This window comes from Clavelina lepadiformis, chromosome 4 (genome assembly GCF_947623445.1).
Source record: "Clavelina lepadiformis chromosome 4, kaClaLepa1.1, whole genome shotgun sequence".
NCBI classification, from domain to species: Eukaryota; Metazoa; Chordata; class Ascidiacea; order Aplousobranchia; family Clavelinidae; genus Clavelina; species Clavelina lepadiformis.
The window spans coordinates 18,112,284-18,135,847 of NC_135243.1; the positions used below are offsets into that span (position 1 = coordinate 18,112,284).

At 35.3% G+C, this 23,564-nt stretch overlaps 2 protein-coding genes and 2 non-coding genes across 5 annotated transcripts; 1 reads left to right on the forward strand and 3 right to left on the reverse strand.

Annotated features, from left to right (window-relative positions):
- Positions 1-339: 339 nt before the first annotated feature.
- On the forward strand, positions 340-2,648 carry LOC143452207 (uncharacterized). The gene is made up of 2 exons (XM_076953078.1): positions 340-1,292; positions 1,708-2,648. The coding sequence occupies exons 1-2, from the start codon at positions 1,286-1,288 to the stop codon at positions 2,232-2,234; spliced, it is 534 nt and encodes a 177-aa protein (XP_076809193.1). The 5' UTR covers positions 340-1,285; the 3' UTR covers positions 2,235-2,648.
- A 14-nt stretch (positions 2,649-2,662) lies between these two features.
- Positions 2,663-15,227, reverse strand: LOC143452206 (transport and Golgi organization protein 6 homolog). 2 transcript variants are annotated; one of them, XM_076953077.1, is made up of 18 exons: positions 15,067-15,227; positions 13,450-13,834; positions 12,056-12,173; positions 11,014-11,236; positions 10,777-10,924; positions 9,661-9,800; positions 7,698-7,839; positions 7,284-7,508; positions 6,331-6,445; positions 5,970-6,164; positions 5,452-5,601; positions 5,059-5,184; positions 4,425-4,747; positions 3,959-4,153; positions 3,740-3,855; positions 3,473-3,624; positions 3,250-3,363; positions 2,663-3,148 (listed from the first exon to the last, which is right to left on the reverse strand). In XM_076953077.1, exons 1-18 carry the CDS (start codon positions 15,134-15,136, stop codon positions 2,957-2,959), a joined length of 3,129 nt encoding a protein of 1,042 aa, XP_076809192.1. In that variant the 5' UTR covers positions 15,137-15,227; the 3' UTR covers positions 2,663-2,956. The 2 variants fall into 2 exon arrangements, with proteins under 2 accessions (XP_076809192.1, XP_076809191.1); XM_076953076.1 differs by having other exon boundaries at positions 2,664-3,148; positions 4,425-4,753.
- A 2,087-nt stretch (positions 15,228-17,314) lies between these two features.
- On the reverse strand, positions 17,315-17,387 carry Trnav-uac (transfer RNA valine (anticodon UAC)). Its single transcript has one exon. It is a non-coding gene; the product is annotated as a tRNA-Val (tRNA).
- A 6,031-nt stretch (positions 17,388-23,418) lies between these two features.
- Positions 23,419-23,537, reverse strand: LOC143455224 (5S ribosomal RNA). The gene has a single exon (XR_013116811.1). It is a non-coding gene; the product is annotated as a 5S ribosomal RNA (ribosomal RNA).
- Positions 23,538-23,564: the final 27 nt, after the last annotated feature.

The window sequence follows — 23,564 nt, forward strand, 5'->3', positions numbered from 1 at the left end:
CAGTGAGATTCCAAAAAGAAAACGCGTTTCGAGGTGACAACTACTACACTTATGTTTTTCTAAGCAACCTTTGGTTGGACACGCGACCGAGACATCTTATTGACCTATTTTATTATAAAACTCCAAGATGCATTTGTCGGCTGTGTTTTTGAATTAAACGCCAAAGGTTTGATTTCATTTTGTGACTGTCTAATAACCCATAAATAGATTAAGAGATGTTGCAAATCTACGGCACATTTTGGGCGATAACTGCCTAATTGAATTAACTGCAGGTAAGTTTTAAACATTTAACGGTGGTATGTGTTAGAAGTGTTTTTTAATATTAAACTTACTTGAATCTAATACAACCTGTAAATACCAAGTATTACTGTAAAGTGTAAATACCACTATTACATCACCACCGCGTAAACTCCAATGAGAACGCAGCTTGTGGGACAAAGGAAAACAGAGCGTCCGGTTGCTTGCTGGAAAACACCATTGTTCTCACTGTGAAAGCTGGACGATTTAAAACAAAAGTTTAGGTGTGAGGCGATTCTAGGCATGACCATTCCATTTTGTTAAGTGAAGAATTTTGATTATGTGTATATGAAGTACAAAAGAATGTTGTTAATGACGTCATTTAAAACAATACAACAAAGGCAAAGTACGGTTATCTAATAGCAACACAGTATAAAAGTAAGATTTGATATAACTAGCCTTCACACTTTGTTTATACTATTACAAGAGGAACAATTGATTAATACGTGGGCAATTCATCATCATTTCAAAACGCTTTCTCCGATTTTAACCAACACATGTACAAACTACGTATCGGATTTCAAATCAAAGCCGAAGAGCGATACTTTCACGATTGTTTTTGTATTGGCGCAGATTAAAGAGATAGCAACCACGTCGCCTCGCACTACAGTATAAATAATACATTCACAGCTATTTCGTTACGGTACCTACTTACCATACGACACAAAGCCTTGAGATTATAACTTTTGGTGATACCAGCACTTGAATATTGAGGTTAAATGTAAGAACAATGCAGATAATAGGACGTGATTTACTTTATAGTAAAGCAGGTAAAGGATCAACGTTAATTAGGATATAATAGTTACATTTTTTTGGTTTACCGTTGCTGTTACTTACAGTTTTGCTGTTAGACGCTAATGCGTATGTGAAAATATCTGTGTGGAGGTCAGCTTCTATGTTGTCCGTACTTGCACTTGCTAGGGAGTAGCGTCAGATTTGCTACAGTGTTTATAAGAGAAAGCTATGACCGAAATCCAAAATCAACGAAATGTCAGGTAAGGCAAACCATATCAAAATTTATAAAGTCTTTTGGCATTGAATGGATTATTTTGACTTAAGTAACTAGTTTTGGTTTATAATGTAGGAGTGGTAACGCTAGATCCAAGATTTGAAGACCATGTACGAAATAGGCAGTGACTCTAAGCAACTCCTTTTCGAATCCAGGCTATAATTATGACTTTAATAGCTGAATATTCAAATTTTAGCACTATTGTGTTAGCACACGTTTACCTGTAAGTTGGACTTATTTCGGCCAGTTTTAACCCTAGCAATTATGTCGCCATGCATTTTTACTTGATTATTTTGCCTGTACCGTTTCCAACGCTACTACTTTTTTTTAAACTTATTCTTATGTTAGACGGGAAGAATATTCCGGATTTTAAATAAAGAATTTTTTTTGATTTTTGCCAGCAACTACAGCTAGTGCTACCACAACTACAACGCCAGAAATTGCACAGGAGTCGAGTACGGTTTCACAAATCCTTCTTTTCTTTGCATTTGCCATTTCTATCGCCATCTTGTCGAAGTTAATATCGTTGGTGGTTAACAAGTGCGTCAAAAGAAGAAGCAAAAAGAAAGAACGAGTTGGGAATGAAACTACAAGAAGTGAACAACTGGGTGCTTCTCCAAACCTTTCGGCTCCTAATGGTTCTATCGTCATTGGAGGTATGGATGAACTCTTAGAGAAAACACCTGGTTCCAAAGCGTCGGAGAAAGTGAACAGGCAAATCGTGGATAAAGAAAGCAGTACTGTACTTGTTAACCAGGGTGCTAAAACCCCACCATCTACCTCAAACCAAACTCGTCCCGCTTCACTTCCCGGTGTCACTTACGTCAAATCTAGAACCGATCAAAGCAAGGATAACACAGAAAGGGAAGTGCACGGCTCCACGACAGACCTCAAGCATTCATTTAATGGAACACAGCACGAATGCTGACGTTTTCCTTATGTATTTAATGGTACTTATGCTGCTCGAAATAGAACGTCGTTAGAAGTCTTCCTTATGTTCGCGTAACATTGCAAATGTGTATTTGTGGGAAGAATATCTTGCTCTTCTTAATGCACTGGTAACTGCTTCATAGTTTCTTACATGTTTCTCTGATACTGGCAGAGAGGAAGCCAATGATATGTAGTTACTTAGATCCTGGCCTTAAGACCAAGATTTTTTTGGATTGAGCAGCAATATTAATTATTTAAAACAGTTGAAGCTACGTTTACCATGTCTACCGCAATAAAAATATTAGAAACATATTCTTGTTACCCTGAAGTGTTTCAACTTAGTTTTTACAAACATTTCTGCTTCAGTGATTCTTGCAATCGGGACCAGATATTATGATCAATAAAATATTTATAACAGAACAGCGAAAATGTTTTGTTCACCTTTTCCTAAAATCCGGCAATTCAAGACATGATTGAACAATATAAAGCACAAGAGAAAGAAAATGCATTATAGAAAGCACAGTCGAGATGCACGTAATATAAGTTTACGAAATAATTGAACAATTTGCTAGATAGACACCACAGTGGTACAAAAACAACATTATCCAACAATCCACAAAGTTAAATTAATTATTAGTTAAGCTTATGTTTACTACAAAGCATGCATTGCAGTTTCAACAAATTAGCTAAATAATACAAGCAATAGCAAAAGTGACCAAATTATGGCAATACAACAATCTTTTTATGTGGGTGCTGATGTTTACGAGTGTTTTCATTAAATATGACGTCACGCATGATGTTATCAAGAGACTCCAGAGCCAACTGAGCATGCAATTGTACAACGTCGTCGTCATCTATGTCATATCCGTGTTTGAGGGCAGCATAAAACTGCTTGACGTTATCAGGAAAAACCTAAAAAACAGGAACAATTGTTATATTAGAAATCAAACATCTGTCATTACTAGATGTGGTAGGATCTGATCATCGTATCTATGTAGCTAACTTGATAGCACCTGTAAAATGCGCGGTCCCAAGGCGTCCAGTAAGCTTCTGATGACATGAATTGCAGAACGACGTACAATGACATCCTGGTCTGTGCGAGCAATGTTACAAACGCATTCCGACAGCTAAAAAATACATTAGAAGTATAAAGATACCTGACAATACGTATAGCCGACGAAATACTAAAAACTTTTCTGTTCGAGTATGGTTTCTGTTAATGGCAGCGCAGTGTACCTCATGACTGAACGACGAAAGGCTGTGATGTAGCTTAGAACAAAGTTCTCCTAAATTGGATAGACAGCTTGCTCGTACGTGAGGCCGCTTGCTGCAAGCTCCACGAAAAAATACGGGAATTAACTTTCGGCTTTGAAGCGGCGCAAAGTCGCCTGAAAATTTGAAGAATTAAACAGTAAAAATAATATGCAATGACAGTAAAAAGAAATAGGTACATCTGAAGGTAAAGCAAGCGCCTGTTTTTCGTTAACTAAAGAAATATCGTACCCAATTGCCTAGCTACTCGTACAAGCACTTCCCCGAGTTTGGCAGCTTTCACATCGGCTTCCTCGTCGTTGGAACCAATATACTTGTCATATTCGTCGATCAAGCGATCCAGTAGGCTGCACGGGAAATGCAAAACAAGGGTTGCGTTTAACTCCTTTGTCATATCATGGGCAACAAGCATTTAACGTCATACAGTTGTGTATAGTTACTTTTGCTTACCTTTTCCATCTGCCAGGGTTAATCTTTGTTCTGTTTGCCAATTCTGCCAAACCCTGAACGGCGGAGAGATATACGAATGGTTCATTTTCGGTTTCTAGTCGTTCCAAGAATATTCTGTAGATGCTTTCTTCTTTGTCTTTCGCTTCTTTTAAACCACTCTTGAAACTATCGGTTAGAAAACGAAACGCAGCAGCTCTGCAAAAATACAGAAAATTAGGATTTCAAAATCTCTTTCGGAAACAATAAACGTTTAACTATAATTACCATTTATAGATCAAAAAATAGTACCACAGACCAAAGCATTCAATTGCGTTGGTGTGATTCGGTAGTTTGATATAAGAAACCACAAGTTATTATCGACAAAAATAATAATTAACAGTACTGGAAACGCATGTTCAAGTAAGTAGAAACAATTCTGGAAAAACAAAATAATGAAGACTGTAAAGTGTAGGTGTCAAAGATGTACCTAACAGGTGGACTTGGATCATAGACATCAGATAAAGCTTCACTGACTGAACTGACACTGTTATCTGTCTCAGTCGCAGATATTGCTGCGTATTGTTCTTGCAGGTTGTAAACCTTCTCCTTGTACTCATTATGTTCCTCGGCTTGCAGTGGCTTGCTTTCAGGTATTTCTTCAATTAGCGGTGGTGTTCTCTTTGTGTTTTGATATGTACCAGTTTGTTGGTGGAAAATATTGATATCCTCGTCATTGGATGACTCATCGGAACTGTGCGCGCATATATTAGAGTATTCTGGTCCACCGGGTTTGATATCCAGTTTTTCCATCTGCAACTGCAGAAAGTAAACTGAAATAAAAAGTTATACATCCTGGGGTTGACATAATAAAACAGTATATCGAAAAATTCATTAGCTCTGTTATTGATTGTCATGACCATAAGCCAGTAAAGCCGCCACTTTAACACATAAAGCACCCGCCCATTAAAGAATAACTTCTGCAAACAGCGGCTGTAAGAAAAAGTCCTTAAAAAACAATTTCAAATTCGAACCAGGACGCTTCCAACAGACCAATCCTGATAAAAATTATTATCAATACGGTGAATTGTTGGTTGTGTAAGATTGCAGAAAATGTTACAAACCTGAAGCGACTTTGAAAATGACGTCATGTCCAAGTCTGAGCAAACTCCATTTGTGGCGATGGCGATTGCGAGATCAGATGCAGTTTCTCTCTCATTCCTATCAAGACCTTCATGTGCTGCAATGTCCTGTTGATCAAGTCCAGGTTTTATTAAAATAACGTATAGGAGCTTACAAAACTCATTTATTGGTACGGTATTAGAGATATACTGAATTATATTCATGTCCAATTAAATTTATATGATGGTTTCTAACATACGACATCATCAGTTTAAATTGAATGATTCTGAATTCTGATATGTATAAACGATAAACGGATCCCTAGCAAAACATAAAGTATTCGTATTTAATTGTTTTAGAATTTGCTGCTAAAGACTGCCAATAAATGATCTTACCTGCAGTAAGGGTATCAAATCCTGCATGGCGTGTTGTTCACTTCTGGTTAGTTCATTCAACATACAAATGCCTAGAACAGCAAAGCATGTCTTCAGAGTTTCAACGTGAAATGTTTCCGAGTCCTTTTTTACCGATTTCCCCAACACAATCTGTAAAAATTAGATCATGAAATGGATGACACTTTCTTCAAAAATGCAACATTGTTTAGAAGTAGCTCATAGCTAAACAACGCATTGTTTTCAATAATTCTAACAGTTGGGTGAAAATTTATGTTTTTACTACTATAGTTGAATTTTCTACAATATAGAGTTTTTCACATTAAGTGTTTTTAGTTTAGTTCCTTTAGCACATTTCTGCACATAGGGAAGTTAAAAGCCTCCAGTCTACTCCTCGGTTTCTCGCATAAAATGTTGTATTTATTTATTGTGTACCTTTGCTAAGCAAAAGAATGAACGAAAATAACCCGTTTAGAAAACACAATTAAATCACTGTTTAAAAAAAACATCTCAAAGCCAACCTTTATAAAGGAACAAATTTCATCGACATCAGTTAAAAGCTGCCTTGGGTCTGATGTCTCACATATTGACATAAGTAAGGCGAAAGTAATTAACTGACTTTCTCCCTGCTGCAGGAGATCTGATACTTTGTCTCCACTCATCATCAGTTTATTGGAACTCTGGCTTTCTTCAATTTCATCAAGTTGATCCATGTTCTGAAATTATGTTCAATCGTGAGGTAAAAAGTATCAAATTACTTGTTAAGTGGGTTATATATAGGTAGGTGTACGGTACATACATTAACATATCACAAAAACACAGAACACCTATCTTCTCTATTTTAATGCATACTTGTATACCAGTACATGCTTGTCTCTATACCTTAATCAGTTGTATCAATACATGTGTAGCAAGTTGTTTATCTTTGCAGAGAGTCATGATTTCCATAATGGATTGGACTTTGTTGTCTTGATCTGCTAACACATATTCAGGCGTCCTAGGTAAAGGCAAAAATATGTATAAAAAATAAGTTTCTTTTATTAAAATTACCAGTATCTTACTATTGAAGTTTGATTTAAAGTTGCTATTAGCAGTCTTGTTAATTGTGGGGCTGATAATCTGGTAAAGCTCTTGCAGAGTAGATAGATAGAAGTGGATTATATGAAATGAAGCCAACAAAGAAGTGTCTAACTGTCTATTTCAGTGATTTTATTCCACTTTATACTGGAGCAGTAACACATACGCCACAAGAGGCAATTTGTTGTGCCACGAAATTCTAAAATGTGACCTAAAATATATTTTGATCAGTCATCATAAGCGGAATGTCTACCTTACTGCAGGCTCACAGTATTCATTTTTACATACCAAATTTGAGGTAAATTAAATTATAGTCGCTCCATTCTAAACCGTGATAAATGGTGTTGGCAATCCTACCCTTCCTTACACTTGTCCCAGACAAGAGCTTCTTGATTTTTTTTTATCAGATTGCACCCCTAGTGTCTGATAAAACCGATCTAATACGCGTTTATGGGATGAAACACTGTCCAAGACATTGTTAATACAGCATACAGGTATATCAAATGTTGGTGTTTCTGTAAGTCTTCTTGTAGCATAATGACAGTACGACACAAAAACGTGCACATAATTACTTTTTTGATAAATTACGAATCACTTTGAATGTTTGTTGCAAAGATACATTTCTGGTCTGCCAAACAACTTTTTCATATTTCAAGCGCAACATGATTAGTTTGGGAATATCTAGGTATGGAATTGCTAACTCTAACATTGGAACGAATGAAGAGTACAGCACAGCAAAAGTAGGATTTAAAATGTACCTCACTTGTGGATCCTCGTATGACAAGTTAACATCATTGTCTTCATTAAATGAGAAATAAAGGCCAGGCACTACATTTTTGATTTGTGAAATAAGACTGGCATGGTCAGGGTCCTTGATGCCACATAGACAAAGCAGAAGACATGCTGCATCTCTGCCCTCAAATATTTGCAAGCAGGCCATGATCAAATCACATAACAATGATTGCAAGTAACTGACGGTGTTTCTAAAAAAAGGAGTATTTTATTTGTGTATCCTATTTTATGTAATTAAACTTAAATAGACAAAAATTTTTAAATCATCTGTGACAAACCAGGTTGGTAGTTAACACAATTGTCAATGCCCTATTAACACACGACAAATAAAGATGAGTGAAATTATTAAATACTAAATATAATATATAGAGTAGTCATACCTTGAAAAACAGTACAAAGAAAAAAAGCCTGACAAATAGGGAATCATGACATCTTTTGCAACTGAGTTTTTGTCAGGATGTTGATATAATACAAACAGCTGATGCAAGACTTTTAATGACTGTCCAAGATTATTTAATTCACCTGTGTTCAAAAATTAAGATATGTACCGTAAGCAAATAGTATTAATTCTATGCCATTACATCTAGGAACTAGGATAAAAGTTTTTAAATAAGGCAACATATCTGCATTTATAAATTGTACAGAATTTTGCCGTGATCTCATAAATAGGGTTGGATTATCCGGATATCTGTTAACCGAGGCATTTTGGGCTACCTGATATCTGGATAAAATTTTGACGATTAACCGGATAAAAAATACATAATGTTATTAACTAGTGCGTTTTCATGCCTTTTTAGCAAATTTTGAACTCTTCTGTTTTCAGAAATGAGCAGTCTAGCAAAACAGAAGTGGTGTTTGACTCCATGTCGGACTTAATTAAAAGCTTAATTCATGGCTTTTTTCTCTATAAGGCGTTAAATGTTGAAAGAATTCGTTCTATTATGTCACAAACAATACACAAATCGATTGAAACGTGCAAGTAGAATTAAAAGTTATTCTTCAGGTATTAACACTTTAGTAAATGCAGTACGACTGGGTGGTTTTCTGAAGAAAGCTGTTTGAGATTGTACGCTTCCGAGTTTACCAAATTTAAAAATAAATTATAAAAATACAAAAATGCTAATTAAACATTAAGAATTTGTGAAATTGTGGATACATATGTGTTTTTTCATAAAAAAAAAACTACTTCACACTTAAACGTCTTTTCAATCGACACATTATCTTTTATTAGAAGTTAGTATAAAAAGGTCGCTTTGTGCTTACCGTTTATTATCCAGTTAACCGGTTAGCTAAAACAAGAATATCTGGATATATCCGTTATCCGGATAGTAAATATTATTGATATCTAAACTAACCCTACTCATAACTATGATTTATGACACTACATCTGTGTTTCCCAACCTGGGAGCCATAGAGCAAAATTTAGAGGGAAATAAGTTGAGTGGAAGTGCACACGAAATCTCACAAAATGATTATCTTATCCCACAAAGCTTCCTTTCGTCCACTTCACTGGTTTTCGGAAAATATCATGAAGCAATGTTATTTCATCTTTGCATTCAAATGAAACAACCCCATTTTGATGTCAGAATTGGCGGTGTAAATTAATATATACTGGGTTAGTAGCAAAAGCGCTTGACATAAACATGATGTCAAATGAGCTTGGCTAGAGCTCAGCAATGGAATGAATAAAATTGCAGAGGTTTTTCATAATTGACTTAATTAAATATCTATTACTGAATACAATTAAATTACTACAGACAGTCATAGGATATAGGTCGGAGAAAGAGGCTGTGGATATTAAGCATATATGAAAAGTGGGTCAAACTCAGCTCAGAAAAAGGTTTGGAACCACTAAGTTACAATAATAATACTGCTTTTTCAGCTAGAATTACAGTAGGTTTGTCAGCCGTGCCAGCTGCTAATAAAGGTAACCAGTTTTGACATTGTTCATGGATGGATGAATGATGGTGATTGAAAGTATGTATGTACAAACTCATATTTTGCTAATCAAAGCTTATTCAACGTTATTTACAATATAAATTCTATGTATCCTTTTATTGTGGTCTGAAAGATTTAAATGTTTGGGAATAGGAATATTTCAACTTTACAAGAATGCTGCTAGAATATTCCTTTTTATTCATTATAATATTTATATACAAAAAAATGAACTTTATTTTATATCACTATATTTTATTGGTTTCTTAAAATTTCCAGAAAAGTCATTTTCATACATTTGTGTGCATAAAGCTAAAAGGAAATTCATTAACAAAGGAAATAAAGAAACAAAACCTCTACCGGCATTGATCAAGAAACAGCAAAACAGCAAAACAGCAATGATATTACCTGACTCTTTTATTTCATAGCATGATTCAAAGGGTCGAAAGAGAGGCTTGAAAAAATAAGCTCTTGTTAAATCAAGAGATTTTTTATAAAGTGAAAATACAGTTTCCACCAAAACCTGCCAGAAACTTTCAGAATCTTTTCTGCAAAAACAATAGTATGCAAATTAAAATTTTAATCAAAATTGGCAAAATGTATATTATAATTAAATTAAATAAGTAGCTTGAGATTCTGTGAGTATCAACTACCGTATATACTCGAGTATAAGTCGACCCCTACTTTTGTCATGTGATATTCGTCTCATGCAAACAGCAGGCGTACGAGTTGTTGTGAAGTTATTGATACGAAATGGCTAGTAAGCGCAATAAATTCATGGTTCAAATTCATGTATGTGTCTGTCACCGTGCTGTCAGCTGAAGGTTTTACTGGGGCTTGTCTCGTGTATAGGTCGACCCCTGATTTTTGAGGTGAAAATCAGTTGCGTAAATCTCAACCTATACTCGAGTATATACAGTAATATTGTAGCATTTAACTGTAATTGTCACTTTAAGCAACACATCTAGGTTACATTTGAAGGTGAAGTTTAATGTTCATAAATTGTACTGTATACTGTATTTAGTGCTGACAAAACATCAAGAACATTAACAAGTACTAGTATTTGGGGTGCATGTAGTATGTATCTTAAAAACAGCTTTGAAAATCTCAAATGAATATTTTTGTAAATTGAAGCAAATGTAGCTTTGTTTACACAATTCAAAAAAAAAACTAAACTATGTAAGTAGTTAGCTACACCAAATACTGAAAATTATGCTCACATAATAACGATTAAGCTAATTGCAACTCTATCACAAATTCTCGTCTATATAATTTTCAGAACAATTCCCAGTAGTCTCAGTAACACTGGTGACAAACTGTATGCAAGTACTTGCACTGCATGTTAAGTTAGTAAAATTTTGAATTATATTTTAAGTAAAACTTCATAACTTTTTATGAAAATAAATCGAGTGCCTTTATTTTAGCCTAATGCAATGCGCAAATTATGTTACGTGTAAAATATTTTTCACATTCAAAATTCATCATTTCTTCACATGAAATTCATAGTAATTTTATGATACTAACACAATATTCAAGTCATCCGATTGGAATAGTGCAATGATTTGGGAACAAATATTTATGTAGTACTCTTTTTTTCCGGATGCACCATGTGGGGTGGTTGAAAGAATATGAGAAATTAATTCCGCCTTTTTCCACGCACTCATTTCAGAATCTACAAAACAAAACATGCATACTGTGCATGGCTTACATAAATCCTTCATGTGCTGGTAACTAATTTTAAAAAGCAACAATATTTCTTACCTAAAGTAGAAATCAGGACAGAAATTACACAAACAACTCCGTTTTTCTTCAACAGGCATTTAGAGAGCAGTTTGCCACAAGCATTAAGGAGCCATGCTGGAGCTGATCGAGAAGTGGAACCTTGCAGCATGAGAAGACTGGTGACCACATCCTCTAGCTTGGACCATTTCGTTAAAAGATGAGCTAAAGCTGAGAGACACCATCGGCGTGCACTGTGTTCCAACTGAAAAATTTAATTTTAAATAATGTTACAATTAAACCTTAAACTCTAAAGCAAAACGAATAAATATGGTATTGATATGGTTTCTTTATTACTACATTAATCTTTTCAGCTTCCATGGCCAAGGAATGGTAGACAAAACGTGGATAATTAATTAGGATTTTAACATATTCTGATAGCAAGAGATGTTTTAATCTAATTTCGGCTACATTCTATCTCTGATGTTAAGGAAGCGTTGTAGTGATTGCTGCAATATACATGGGTTTAGACTTCAACCTTGTACAATGCACTACTGAGTTGTCACAAGCAGTCAAGCTTCATAGCAGACCAAAAACTACACTCAGTTCGACCAAGTTATTCTTACAGAATGGAATTGATCATATTTGGGTAATGGGTAGCCATATAAACGTCTACCAAGCATGCATATGAAACATGCATCATAACCATTGGAAACAAACTAGATTGAAATGTTCAACAAAGCATTGTGTATTGCACATAAGTGACCGAAAAGGGTAATGCTGTTAAATTTGTCGTGTTGCAGTGTAATCAACTTCTGGATCTAAGCATTTTTGGTAACGACATTAATAACTTAATTAAATATTATTGCCACACAATATGCTAAACTGTACCATATTAGGCTATAAATACAAAAACCTGATTTATTAGCAACCTGCCAATTTACTTATCATTGCCACCTTAATCATATCAAAAAGAAATAAAATCTTAAAGATACCATAACAAGATACCATACCATAACGAATTGTAAATATTTATGAGCATTATTACCGTACAACTTTAAAATATAACATAAATTAACCATACTATATCGGAAAATTTTGAAGAATACGCCAGTTGCATTAGCGCAGCCAGAAGTGGATGTAAATTCTTTGGTAGAAGTAAGTTGCGGATAACTTCATTGTGGCACAACGAAATGATGTGCCTGAAAAAACAAAAATAAAAAATTATGAAGCACAACTTTCAAAACATGCGAATTGAAATAAAATAAATATTAGACCATTTGTTTAGCAATGTAAATAAATGAATTTTTTGATGTATCACGTTATGCAAATTTTGGGCACTGGAAAATTTGACAATTATATATATGATATATTGATAAATCTATAATACCTGATTCTAGGGATGGGCAAGTCAATTTAATTAATTTTCGGTAAATATATATTGTATATTTTTGATTTGGTCCAAAATAGTTTTAATCATTTGATTCAATATTCAAAATATCAAATTCTTTACTGGAGTTGTCACTTTCAGCAAATCAGCTAAACAACCTTACTGAAAATTAACAAGCAAATCAAACATAATTGACTTGCTAGGTTAGCAACTCGAATACATGCATTAATAAATCAGTAATGTTTGGAAAAGAACCGCAAGTGAGTTGCATTAAAACACCAGAGTGTCTAAATTGTAAAATTATGCATAATATTAGCGCTAATTCATTTATTCTACTCTTCTAATGTGGTGTTTAAATATACATTTCAGGTAGTCTTCCTATTGGCAGCACAGGGGTTTTAATGTGCACCAAGTTTTCACTAATACAGTATTAACAACTTTTAGTACTGTATTAGCATTAACAACTTTTAAGAAACATTTTAAGAACATAAACTTACAGTTTATATATACTTGAACATACTTTGCATTTTAAAAAAAATGAAATGGATACAGTTTATGTTTGCAACAACTAAAACTATTTTATTTAACTTTATTATGGGAACAAGATGTGCAAAATGAGCAGCCTACCATTACAGTGTGAAAGATACGTTATTACTAGAATTAATTTGCTTTTTCTTTAGTTTAGGCATTATGTTGCATTTTCATATTACGCAATGTATAAAGCCCCCTTAATAAAACCGTAGTATTTTCTTTAGTCCCAATGGCTGCAAGGTTGGTCACTGTATCTGAAGCAAGAAGACGATTGGTGATTTGATACCAAATAAACGTAGCTGTGTGTTAAATGTAAATTTTTGCATGTAATCCATAATTGACCCAATGATGACATACATCACAGTTTCTTTCAAAGAAATAGGAAATTAACTGATTGAAAGAAATGCGCAAAGTCTAGAAATAAAAAGGTCAATGCTTGATTCAAACAGACATTTTGGTTTAGGATAGCTTAGGATTTGAATCCTTTAGATCGGATATTTTGAATCGACCATCCTTTGTATCAGGTTCATGGATACAGACATATTTTATGTTAGTACCTGCAACAGATAAATAGATCCAAATCACTGCACTTGGGAAGTACACATGGCTTTGGGGCAATTACTGATAATTGAAATTCCAAATGTCTAATCAAGCCTGTATTTACAACAAAGCATAGCAAAAACGATATCTGATTCTGGTGCACTACTGACAAAATTATATCTTGTTCAGAAGATTTCCCTTCATCTTGGATGATGGCCTTTGCTATACTATCAAGATAAAGTATGTAGGCTTGTACAAGTGCTGAAGTCAAGCAAAATATTTTTCTGCCGATGCATTTACATCTCTCAATCCTTTCATTAATGTCAGTTACAGGAATATGTAATTTTTCCAATACTACTCGAACGAATGTAACGCTGTTATTGATGAAGTCTTCATCTGGATCTAAAATGCAGAATAAAGAAAAATGTATCCAAGCAGTTTAATTCCACCTGTTTTACAGCAAATATGCTAGCCTTATGAGATACCAAAACTGCTAACTTTCTACAGCGCAGAACTAATTACACTTCTACTTTTTTTTTGTACGATATAGTACAAAGGGCCAGGCAGCAAATAACTTTATTATTGCTACATAGTGCTTTTCAATCGTCTTAGCAACAAGCCAAATCAAAAAGTAAAAGCTTTGAGGACCCACCTCATCACACCACTTATTAAACAAGTTTAAGGTAAGTCATCATGATCATAGCTAATGAACTATTTTGTAAAATAATTGTTTCTGGACCTCATATATCTGAACCGTCATTATAGCAATTCCAATCAGTTCTGAAACACCAAGGATCTTCATCATAATAGCTTGGACTTATTTGTGTTGTATAATTCAAATTTTAACAACATGGTGTGTTGGTGCAATAACAACTCATTTCTTTTATTTTTTCCATAACATTTTGTTGATATCAGTAGTTACAAATATAATTGCAATGATGATAGCGAACCATACCCACAAACAAAAATGGGAATTACTTTTGTTTTCATTTAGCAGTCTTGTTATCATTTCAATTATCATGCGTGATATGGTTCTTTATTATGCAATTCACAGCATGCGTATTAAAAAAAGAAGATTAATATATTAAAACTAAAGACAAGAGCAATACGACTTTTTATCATTGCCTTACGCATAATTACATTTCTAGAAATCATATGCTTAAATAAGTGTTTCAAAATGCGATTTACTCAGCTAAGGAATGAAGTATGCACTACAAAAACAATCAAAAAATTGTTAAATATGAAAACTGTTGCCATTTTTCGTGTTCCAATTAAAAATTTACGTCCACGAAGGCTACGCTAGTTGTATCATAGAATATCTATACCAAAGGTGGGCAAACTGCGGTTCACCGATATGTTTTTTTCTGGCTCTTCTAGCTGAATAGTAATATCCATTATCCATGCATTGTTTACCATATATTTGTATTGACACTACTGATTTTGAAGCTCGCTACTGTTTGTAGTTTTCCGCAAGTGACTCTTTCATTGAACAAGTTTGCCCACCCCTGATCTATACTATAATAGTGTTCCGTATCCGAATACAAAATAGTACTGGCAAGCAGTCTGGTATCAATTATGTGTTTTACAGCAAGTAACACACAAGTATGAAATAGGCTATGTATGATGATACTAACCATTCCAATTTTGTGATATCAACTTGTGCAAGTTTTCTAATTCTTCTAACAAAGTATTGGTCTCAGTCATAATTTACCAGCAGGAAGACAGCAAGCATAATAAAACAAATATTCGCCTTTGAAACAGTTTTAGCCCCTGTTATCCTGAACCCTATACTAAACTAGGCCTAATAGTTTGTATCATATCTAAATTTCTATAAGCTGTGCAGAGCAAAAATTAAGACGGTAATTGTTATAATTACACCACAGTAAAGAACATGCTCAGAAACAATTAATGAACCGGAGAAAGCTGCAAAACCCGAGGGCTTAAAACACTCAAGACAATAATAGACCCTTTCCGAGTTGCTGTCTGGGTGGCAAGGTGTTTTCGATCGCCTACACTGAACAATGGAAAATATCAACCCACATTGATTCTTTTTTAAATTGCAAGTGTTCTGGGCTTCGCCGCTTCGGATAGTAATGATTTCACTCAGCTCAATACCATATGAATTTCTTTATGCAATAAAGAAAAATAATTTGAAAATATGTTGCCTATATTTCTTAGTTTACAGCAGTTTGAGTCCTACGCACTGGATTTGTTCGATGTGACGTCTGGATACGTCGTCAGCGAAGCATGCGACATAAAATGCGTAAGAAATTGTATGTTAACTGTGGCGTGTTACATAGGTTAATTTTGTTTGTCATGTCAAGCAAAGGTTAATTAATTAACTAGAAGTAAATACAAACTGAATTGTTACATCCAAACGCGCCGCAGATACCATAACTTCGCATCCTACGTTGACCATGTAACGTGACTTCGTATCGAACAAGTCCAGTGCATAAGATACAATGCGCTGTAAATTAAGAACTAGGAAACATACTTCTAAAATTTTTCTTTATTGCGCTAAGGAATTCATATGTTACTCACCTGAGCGAAATCGTTACGATGTGGTGCCCAGAAATGCTTGTAATTTAAAAAAGAATCAAAATGGGTCTACAAATTCCATTGTTAAGTATAGACCAGGGGTGTCCAACCTTTTTGGCCAAAAGGCCACATGCGATTTACGAATGATTGCGCGGGCCACTTGAGTGTTTACTGCTAATTTCTAATTAAAACCTTCAAACCAAAATTCTAATCTTAGAAATACGTATTATCCTCTTTTACAATTATAAGAACAATAAACATACCAAGATATAGTAAATTCATTAAAGTTTTTACTACACGTCGACATTTCAATGTGAAGTTAGGCACTGTTTTTCTCTAACAAGTTTGGCAATATTCGGTGAGATCGACGATGTAGCAATGCGAAGCGAGTTTTCCATATGGCTGTCAGAAATTAGTAAACAAACAATAAATGCCAATTTCTCGGAATGTAAGTTCGCCATAAATTACGTAGGCGCTCCAGTTGATAATAACTTATAAGTTATTTCGGCAAATACCGCGCGGGCCACTCAAAACCTTCCCGCGGGCCAAATGTGGCCCGCGGGCCACGGGTTGGACACCCCTTTAGAGCATTGTAAAAAAAATGCCACCCACAACCAGGAAAAAGTCTATTATAGCAAAAATAAAGTTGTGTTAAAAGATACTAGGATAGAATGGCCACCAAGCCCACAAAATAGTTAGGATTCGTTATTCTAAAATGTGCATCCCTAATCTAATCTGATACACAAGTGCACAACCACCTCAAAGTTACCGAATAATGACGTCACTATGACAACATCGTATTGTGGTGTCAAAACGAAGTGACGTCACAAAAAATCACCTTCTTACGTCATCAACTTCTGGGGGAAATTTCAAAAAAAGTCACGTTTTTCAAGCATTTAAAATACCACTTTAACAAAACCAAATTAACAATTTTATGAGGTAGAAATGACGTCATCACCGTAATCTTTAAGCTGCCAAAAAAGTACACACTACCCTAACCTTAATCGCAGTATGGAATGACTGGAGTGCACTGTGCACATTGCTCGTTGTAGGATTGGTAATGCAGTAGAAGTAATTCCAAAAGCTTCTTTGCTTGATTTAAACTTGGCAAAATGTCAACTGGTTTTGAAAAGGAAATTTGTATCATGTAAATATTTTTTGAAACAACAACGTAACGATGTTTCCGCCCAGGATCGAATTTGGAACCTTTCGCGAATGAGGTGAAAGTGATAACTTTTACACTTCGAAAAGAAGACATTGAACGACCATCAAAACAGCAATTAAATATTTTTATAAAAAGTTGCATTAAGTCTTAAACTATGAATTTGCAAAACATGTTAACGCTGTTCACGCCCAGGGTCGAACTGGGGACCTTACGCGTGTAAGGCGAACGTGATAACCACTACACTACGAGCACCGATTGCAGAAAGTAAGGTTTGTTTGATTTCATTTACCAAAACTCTATTAGTCTATTTGTATGTGAGAAGGAAATCGATATTTTGAAGGTTTCAGTTGGGCCAAAGTTGTATATCACGCGCTTTTACGGGCCTGGATCAAACCTTGAACGTGTTTCGTGTAAAATGGACATTTGTCTCTACATGGAAGTGTCATGACATTTCACGTACTAAACGTTGTGTAATAACTCTGCCGATATGGTTGTTACAATTTAAACCGCACTATTGTTTTATATCACTATTGGTTCGTTTTTAGCGGTGATTTTATATATATATTTTGAGGTCTTTCATTTGGTACTGGTTGGTACGAATGATTTGTGCCATTTGTGATTTTTTTATTATTTTCTTAATAAGTTTTAGAAACACGTAATTTACACATTTTACGGCCTTCCCTATACAACTCCTGCCCAAAGCAGATTACGCTGCGCGCGATTCTTTATCTCGCTCTTAATTATGGTTAATTTCCCGGTGGTGATCGGAACTTGATATTATTCTACGTTTTGTTTTCCGCAAAAATGACTAGTGCCTTTGTTGGTGAATGTGATTAGCCTTACAAGCGGGAAGTTTCCGGAATTGGATTTCAGTATCTTGAAATGCTTAACAATAATGTTGCTGCCTTCATATTGATTTCACAGACACAAAGTTGTTTTAGTGAAACCAAATTCAAAACAAGGCAGATTTGTGGAGAAAGTTTCGTCAATAAAACAAAGGCTATGTTAAATATTATCACGTTTTCATAATCCCATATGGGTTGTATACCTACAAATTCATAAAACAGTAGATATACATCTTGATCGCAAAGTTCACATAATGGGAATTTTGATGTTTTTTTGTGTACGTGCAATACGCTCATTAATACGTAAAGGTAACAAATTCCATACCATCTTGTAACCAAATGCTTTTAAATAATTAATTGGACAGCACATTATTGTGAATACCACTTCACATCTTTTGCATATTTATGGGGAACACAAGTACTAAGGTACCTGTACCGAATAAGGCCCGGTCCCTAATAAGGCCCACTGCTCATATTTCGCAAACCCGTGCAAATAAATAAAAGATTTTGTCCCTACATAAAAACTAATATAAATTCATGATGGTTTACCAGATTTCATCCTTGTCACGTGATCAACCGATTCGCTAGAGCACAACAAAAATTTGATGCTTGCAGTTAAGGTGGTTTTGTTAATTTAGAAAAAAAGTAAGTGAGAATTTGGCCGGTTAAATGAACTGTTGTCTGCCGGCTGAAGTTTTCATGTAACAACCAACTTAGTATTGAAAAGGATAATGCACTTTTTTTTGCTAAAACTTTTCTGATGATAAAAATGTGACGTTTTTTTCGTGGATGCCACATGCGCCTAATAAGGCCCATACAAGATGCTTGGCTAATTGATGTCCAGACTTCAAGAGTGGTTCCAGTCATCAGTTGGCAAATTGTTGCAATTACTTTGATGCGCCTAGTGGAATCTTTTTAAATGTTTGTACAACTTAAAATGTGAAATTTCTAATAATGTTATATGTTGTCTATTACTATGTTTTGAATCAAAATACTCACAAAATTGGTGGGCCTTATTAGGAGCCTATGCTCCTAATAAGGCCCATTTTTTGGAATTTTTAATTTCTTTATAAAATTTTTTTGAGGGGTTGTCAGTTATTGTGGTTTGAATATGTTGTAGTCATATACCCTCACTAATACAATACGATTTTTCAGTCTATTCTCATTTATGGTTCTTGAGTTATTTTCAAAAAAGTGTTAGGTGGACCTTATTCGGTACAGGTACCTTAGTACTTGTGCATTCCTCTCGTTTACAATTCTCCTGTAAATTTCTTCGGTTGTTTTTTTCAGTAATTTCACCTGTGATAATGCCGTAACGTTTCAGAATATGAACTACTTTGCTATAATATGACGTGGATTGTGAAGCATGCAACACAGAATTATTTACGGGTTGTGTACTTTAGGCAAAGTAAAGCCAATATCGTTTTCAATAAAATACAGCGGTGAATTTATGCTGTTATTTTGTTTCCGAGAGTTTGTAATATTTCTTAACAACTTAACTTCAAGATATCTAAATACAATGGAATGTCAATAAAGTCATATCCACCGTTTTCCCTGATTTTACTTATAGTTAAACTTTACCGCCAGAAGCGGGTAGGTGTAAACCTTGTATAGATTTATTCTTGTTTAAAGCAATTATAACCGGCTCCATTGCTAACAGAAACAAATACAAGCTTAATGGATCTCCTTGTCGTAAACCGCGTTCGACGCGAAAATCTGTCCCTATGTGCCCATTGATCATTACACATGTTTGATTATTTATCAGCGTAGTTGTAATCATTTTCGTAAAAATTTCACCAAACCCGAATTTTTTCAGAATTTCAACCAAGAGTTCATGGTCGACGCAGTCAAATGCTTTGTAGATGTCAAGAGATACAATGTAACCATCGGTGTTTCTGTTTTTAATATATTCAATACAGTCTCTAAGCAGCGCTGTTCCATCGTTTATATCTCTGCCACACACAGCAAACTGCGTGTCATTGATAAGTTTTGGTACTAAGCTTTTCAATCGTAATGTCATCATTTTGCTAAATATTTTATAATCGACATTCAGTAATGTTATCGGTCGATAATTTTTTATATCAGTCCGTTCGCCTTTCTTAAATATCAGAGTTATCAATCCCCAAGTCAACTCGGCGGCTGGTTGTGATTCAGCAAAAAACTCTTTCCCTACTTCAATCAGCGTGTCGCCTACAAGGCTCAAAAATGTTTTTGGAATTCTATGCTTAAGCCATCGAGCCCCGGTGTTTTACCATTTTTCATGGACTTAATGGCGAAAAGCATCTCGTCCTTAGTTATTTCTACATCTAAGGTCTCTGTGGTGTCTCTATCTATTTTTTGTTCAATATCCTGTAGGAACGCGCTTTGTCTCCGTTTATCAAGGTTTTGTTTCGAGTATAAGGTTTTATAAAAATCAGTCGCAACGTCTAGTTTTTCTTTCGGCGTGTTTGCTTCAATGTTTTGATTTGTGCGCAGCGACTCGATGTAGGTCGCTCTATGATGTTCTTTCAGCTTGCGATAGAAAAACTTTGTCGGGCGGTCCCCGTCGTCAAGTTCATTTGCATGGGCAATTATTCTAATTTTCTTTCGTTTTTCTTTGTGGATAGTAATTAGTTCGGCTTTTGATTTGCGAAACTCTGTCATGACTTTTTTGCCTTCATTTAAGTCTTGGCGCAAATCATTGAGGCTTGCGTTTAATTCGTGTTCTCGCTGATTCTTTTTTTGGTGAATTCGCTTCGAGTGTTTCTGCACCAGTTCTCTTATTCGGTACTTTGTATCAATCCACCAATCGAGTTTATTTTTGTAAAGAACTTGCAGACTTTTATAATCATGCCAGCTTTCTTTTAATTCTTGAGTAAGGTCTTCATTTTCGTAAACGGTGACATTATTTTTCCAGTAACCATTGCCGTAGTTTCTGGAAATGTTTAATTTGATATCAACGTGAATCACATCGTGATCACTTACAGCGCAAGGTTCGATGACATGATTAATGTGCGTGAGCTCGTCTGAACCGTAAAAGCGGTCCAGCCTTGAGTGGGCTTCGTTGTCATGCCAAGTAAAATCTTTTCCGTTCGGTCGTGATATTCTATAGAGGTCTTTCAATCCGTAGGTTTCGCACAAATCCTTCAGGGACTTCGACTCATACCGTTTAACTTGGTGCGCCATAAAGTTATTGCGATCTTTTAGTGGGTCGTTCGACGCAGTTGAAATCCCCCGCCAACAGTGTTGGTATTTTACTGTGCACATAAGGATATATGCCGTCATAAAACCGATCTTGCGTGTTGCATTCGTTGCCACTTCCGCGTACTGGTGCGTAAACGTTTACAATGTGCATACTTTCGCCAAAAACACTAATATCCGCGGCTAATACTCTCCCAAAGTTGTCAAAATTTACGCTTTTAACCTCTATATGCGTATTATTTATTAGTATAGCCAGGCCTCTTGATTGCGTGTTTCCTGAATTCCACAGCGCACGCTTACCCCATTCTTTTGTCCACTGTATTTCGTCCCCCGGGCTAGAGTGCGTTTCTTGTAACAAGGCAACGTCAACGTTTTTGGTGCGTAGCAAGTCATAAACGAAGGCGCGTTTGTCTTGCTTTCGCAATCCATTACAATTAAGACTTAGAATACGTAGAAGAAACATAACAAACGATAACGTTAGATATCTAAATCCGGAAAAAAACAAATACAATAATTACTAATTAAATATAATCTTTAATCCCTTCAATACTTTTACATGTGTATTTATATCCACATTTACAAAAGTATGATTGAGAGGGGCTTATGGCCTTGCAAAACACCTCTTCACAGTCACAATGTATAATACACAAATCGCAGTCTGTGTTCACACATTTGTCTTGTGTTCTAATAGGGGGTATTAGATTGTAGCTCTTACATAAACACTCACACAATGAAGCATTGCAGGTTGAACATTCCACAAAGTTCTCACCATACTCTGATACATGTGTGTGTGTCTTACAGCAAGTTAGGTATTTCAATTTACTTTGACACACATCACATGGAAAGTCATGCATGTTTCCTTCTGGAATTATCTGCTTAATTCTGTCATTACAGGTGTTTATTACCATATATATTTCAGGGCACTTACTACATTGCCATTGCCTACACTCATCCAAGATATATTCTTCATTGTTACATGTTAGACATTTGACTATGTATGTAGTATCATTATGGCTAACCTTTGTGCAAGGCTCCTCAGATGCCTCATCTGGAGAGGATCTTTTCCTGTCAGTCCTCCTCTCAGTATTTTTTTCTATTGAGTTGTCTTCTTTCATATGTACTTCTGTTTGATTGATTTCTGTCATGTCAAACCAGTCCTTAGGTTGTTCTTCCTCTTTCTTTGTGGTTGTTGTATCAGGTTGATTGCTGTCATTATTCTTTCCATCTTCAGTATTGTCTTTGTTTGTACTCATTATAGAATTTTCATGGTTTTCTTCATTGTGAGTGTGGTCAGGTGATTGGTGTCTAGTGAGAGGGTTTCTATAATATTTCATACCTCTTCTAGGGTTTGGCTGATTGTTCTCTTCCAGTGGGGGGTATTCAGAGTTATTTTTGGCAGGACAGTTGATGTGTTTGGGTCCTGGTTTGTTGCAGTACTGGCATGTTGCCAACTGTCCATGGTATTTGACTAGTAGTTCTTCTCAAAGAATATTTAAATAGCTTGGTATTGGTGTTTGATCCAGTTCATTTTTAGCCATTTCCATAATATAAACACCACTGAACAAAGCCTTTGCATCTTTCTTTGGGAAACATTTAATAATTTTACCATGATTTTCTTCTAAGAATGATTTCAAGGCTTCAATAGGGAAAGGTGTAGGAATCCAAGATATATGAACATATACCTTATCCGGTTCATACAGCTTTAGGTACCGAATTTCTTCAAGATTAAGAAGTTTTTCATGTAGTTCCAGAACATGCTCTCTCGATTTGCATGTAATATCGATATTGCCACCTTTTTTCTCCACTAGGCCCACGAGATATTTTAAAGAAAAGTTAACCTTTTCAAAAAATTTCCAAAGATCTTCCCTTTTGGTACCATAAGATACTCTAAACGTTAGGCAATTTGGCCTTGCATACTCCATAAGTCTTAACTTCTTCTTAACTTTGTCCGAATAAGAAACGGGTTTATTTTCTGCCATAACTTTCGATGATTCAAAGCACTCAGGTGCAAATATTTAACAATGTAAGCCGGCGTAATGGGTGGCTAACCCAAAATATTCAACCAGATTTCCTCTAACCGTGCCCGAGGTTGCTTAACTTCCGAGATCGAACGAGATCGGGTCTACTCAACCTGGTATGGTCGTAGGCGATTTCAAACGAAAGAAGATGGCCTTTTCAATTATAATTCGATTGCATAGGAAATTCAAAAACGCAAACAGTTGCTATAAATTTCATTGAAATATACAGCATGACTAAAATGCTTACAACACTCGGTATTCCCAGGCGGTCACCCATCCAAGTACTAACCGGGCCCGAGGTTGCTTAACTTCCGAGATCGAACGAGATCGGGTCTACTCAACTTGGTATGGTCGTAGGCGATTTCAAAAGAAAAGAAAATGGCCTT

Excerpts from the sequence above, each read along its gene's own strand:
- LOC143452206 (XM_076953076.1), bottom strand. The coding sequence starts at position 15,136 with ATGACTGAGACCAATACTTTGTTAGAAGAATTAGAAAACTTGCACAAG. Across the intron at positions 9,801-10,776 it reads TCGGATGACTTGAATATTGT|AAAAGATTCTGAAAGTTTCT; the intron begins GTTAGTATCATA and ends TTGTTTTTGCAG. Across the intron at positions 6,165-6,330 it reads TATTGATACAACTGATTAAG|AACATGGATCAACTTGATGA; the intron begins GTATAGAGACAA and ends ACATAATTTCAG.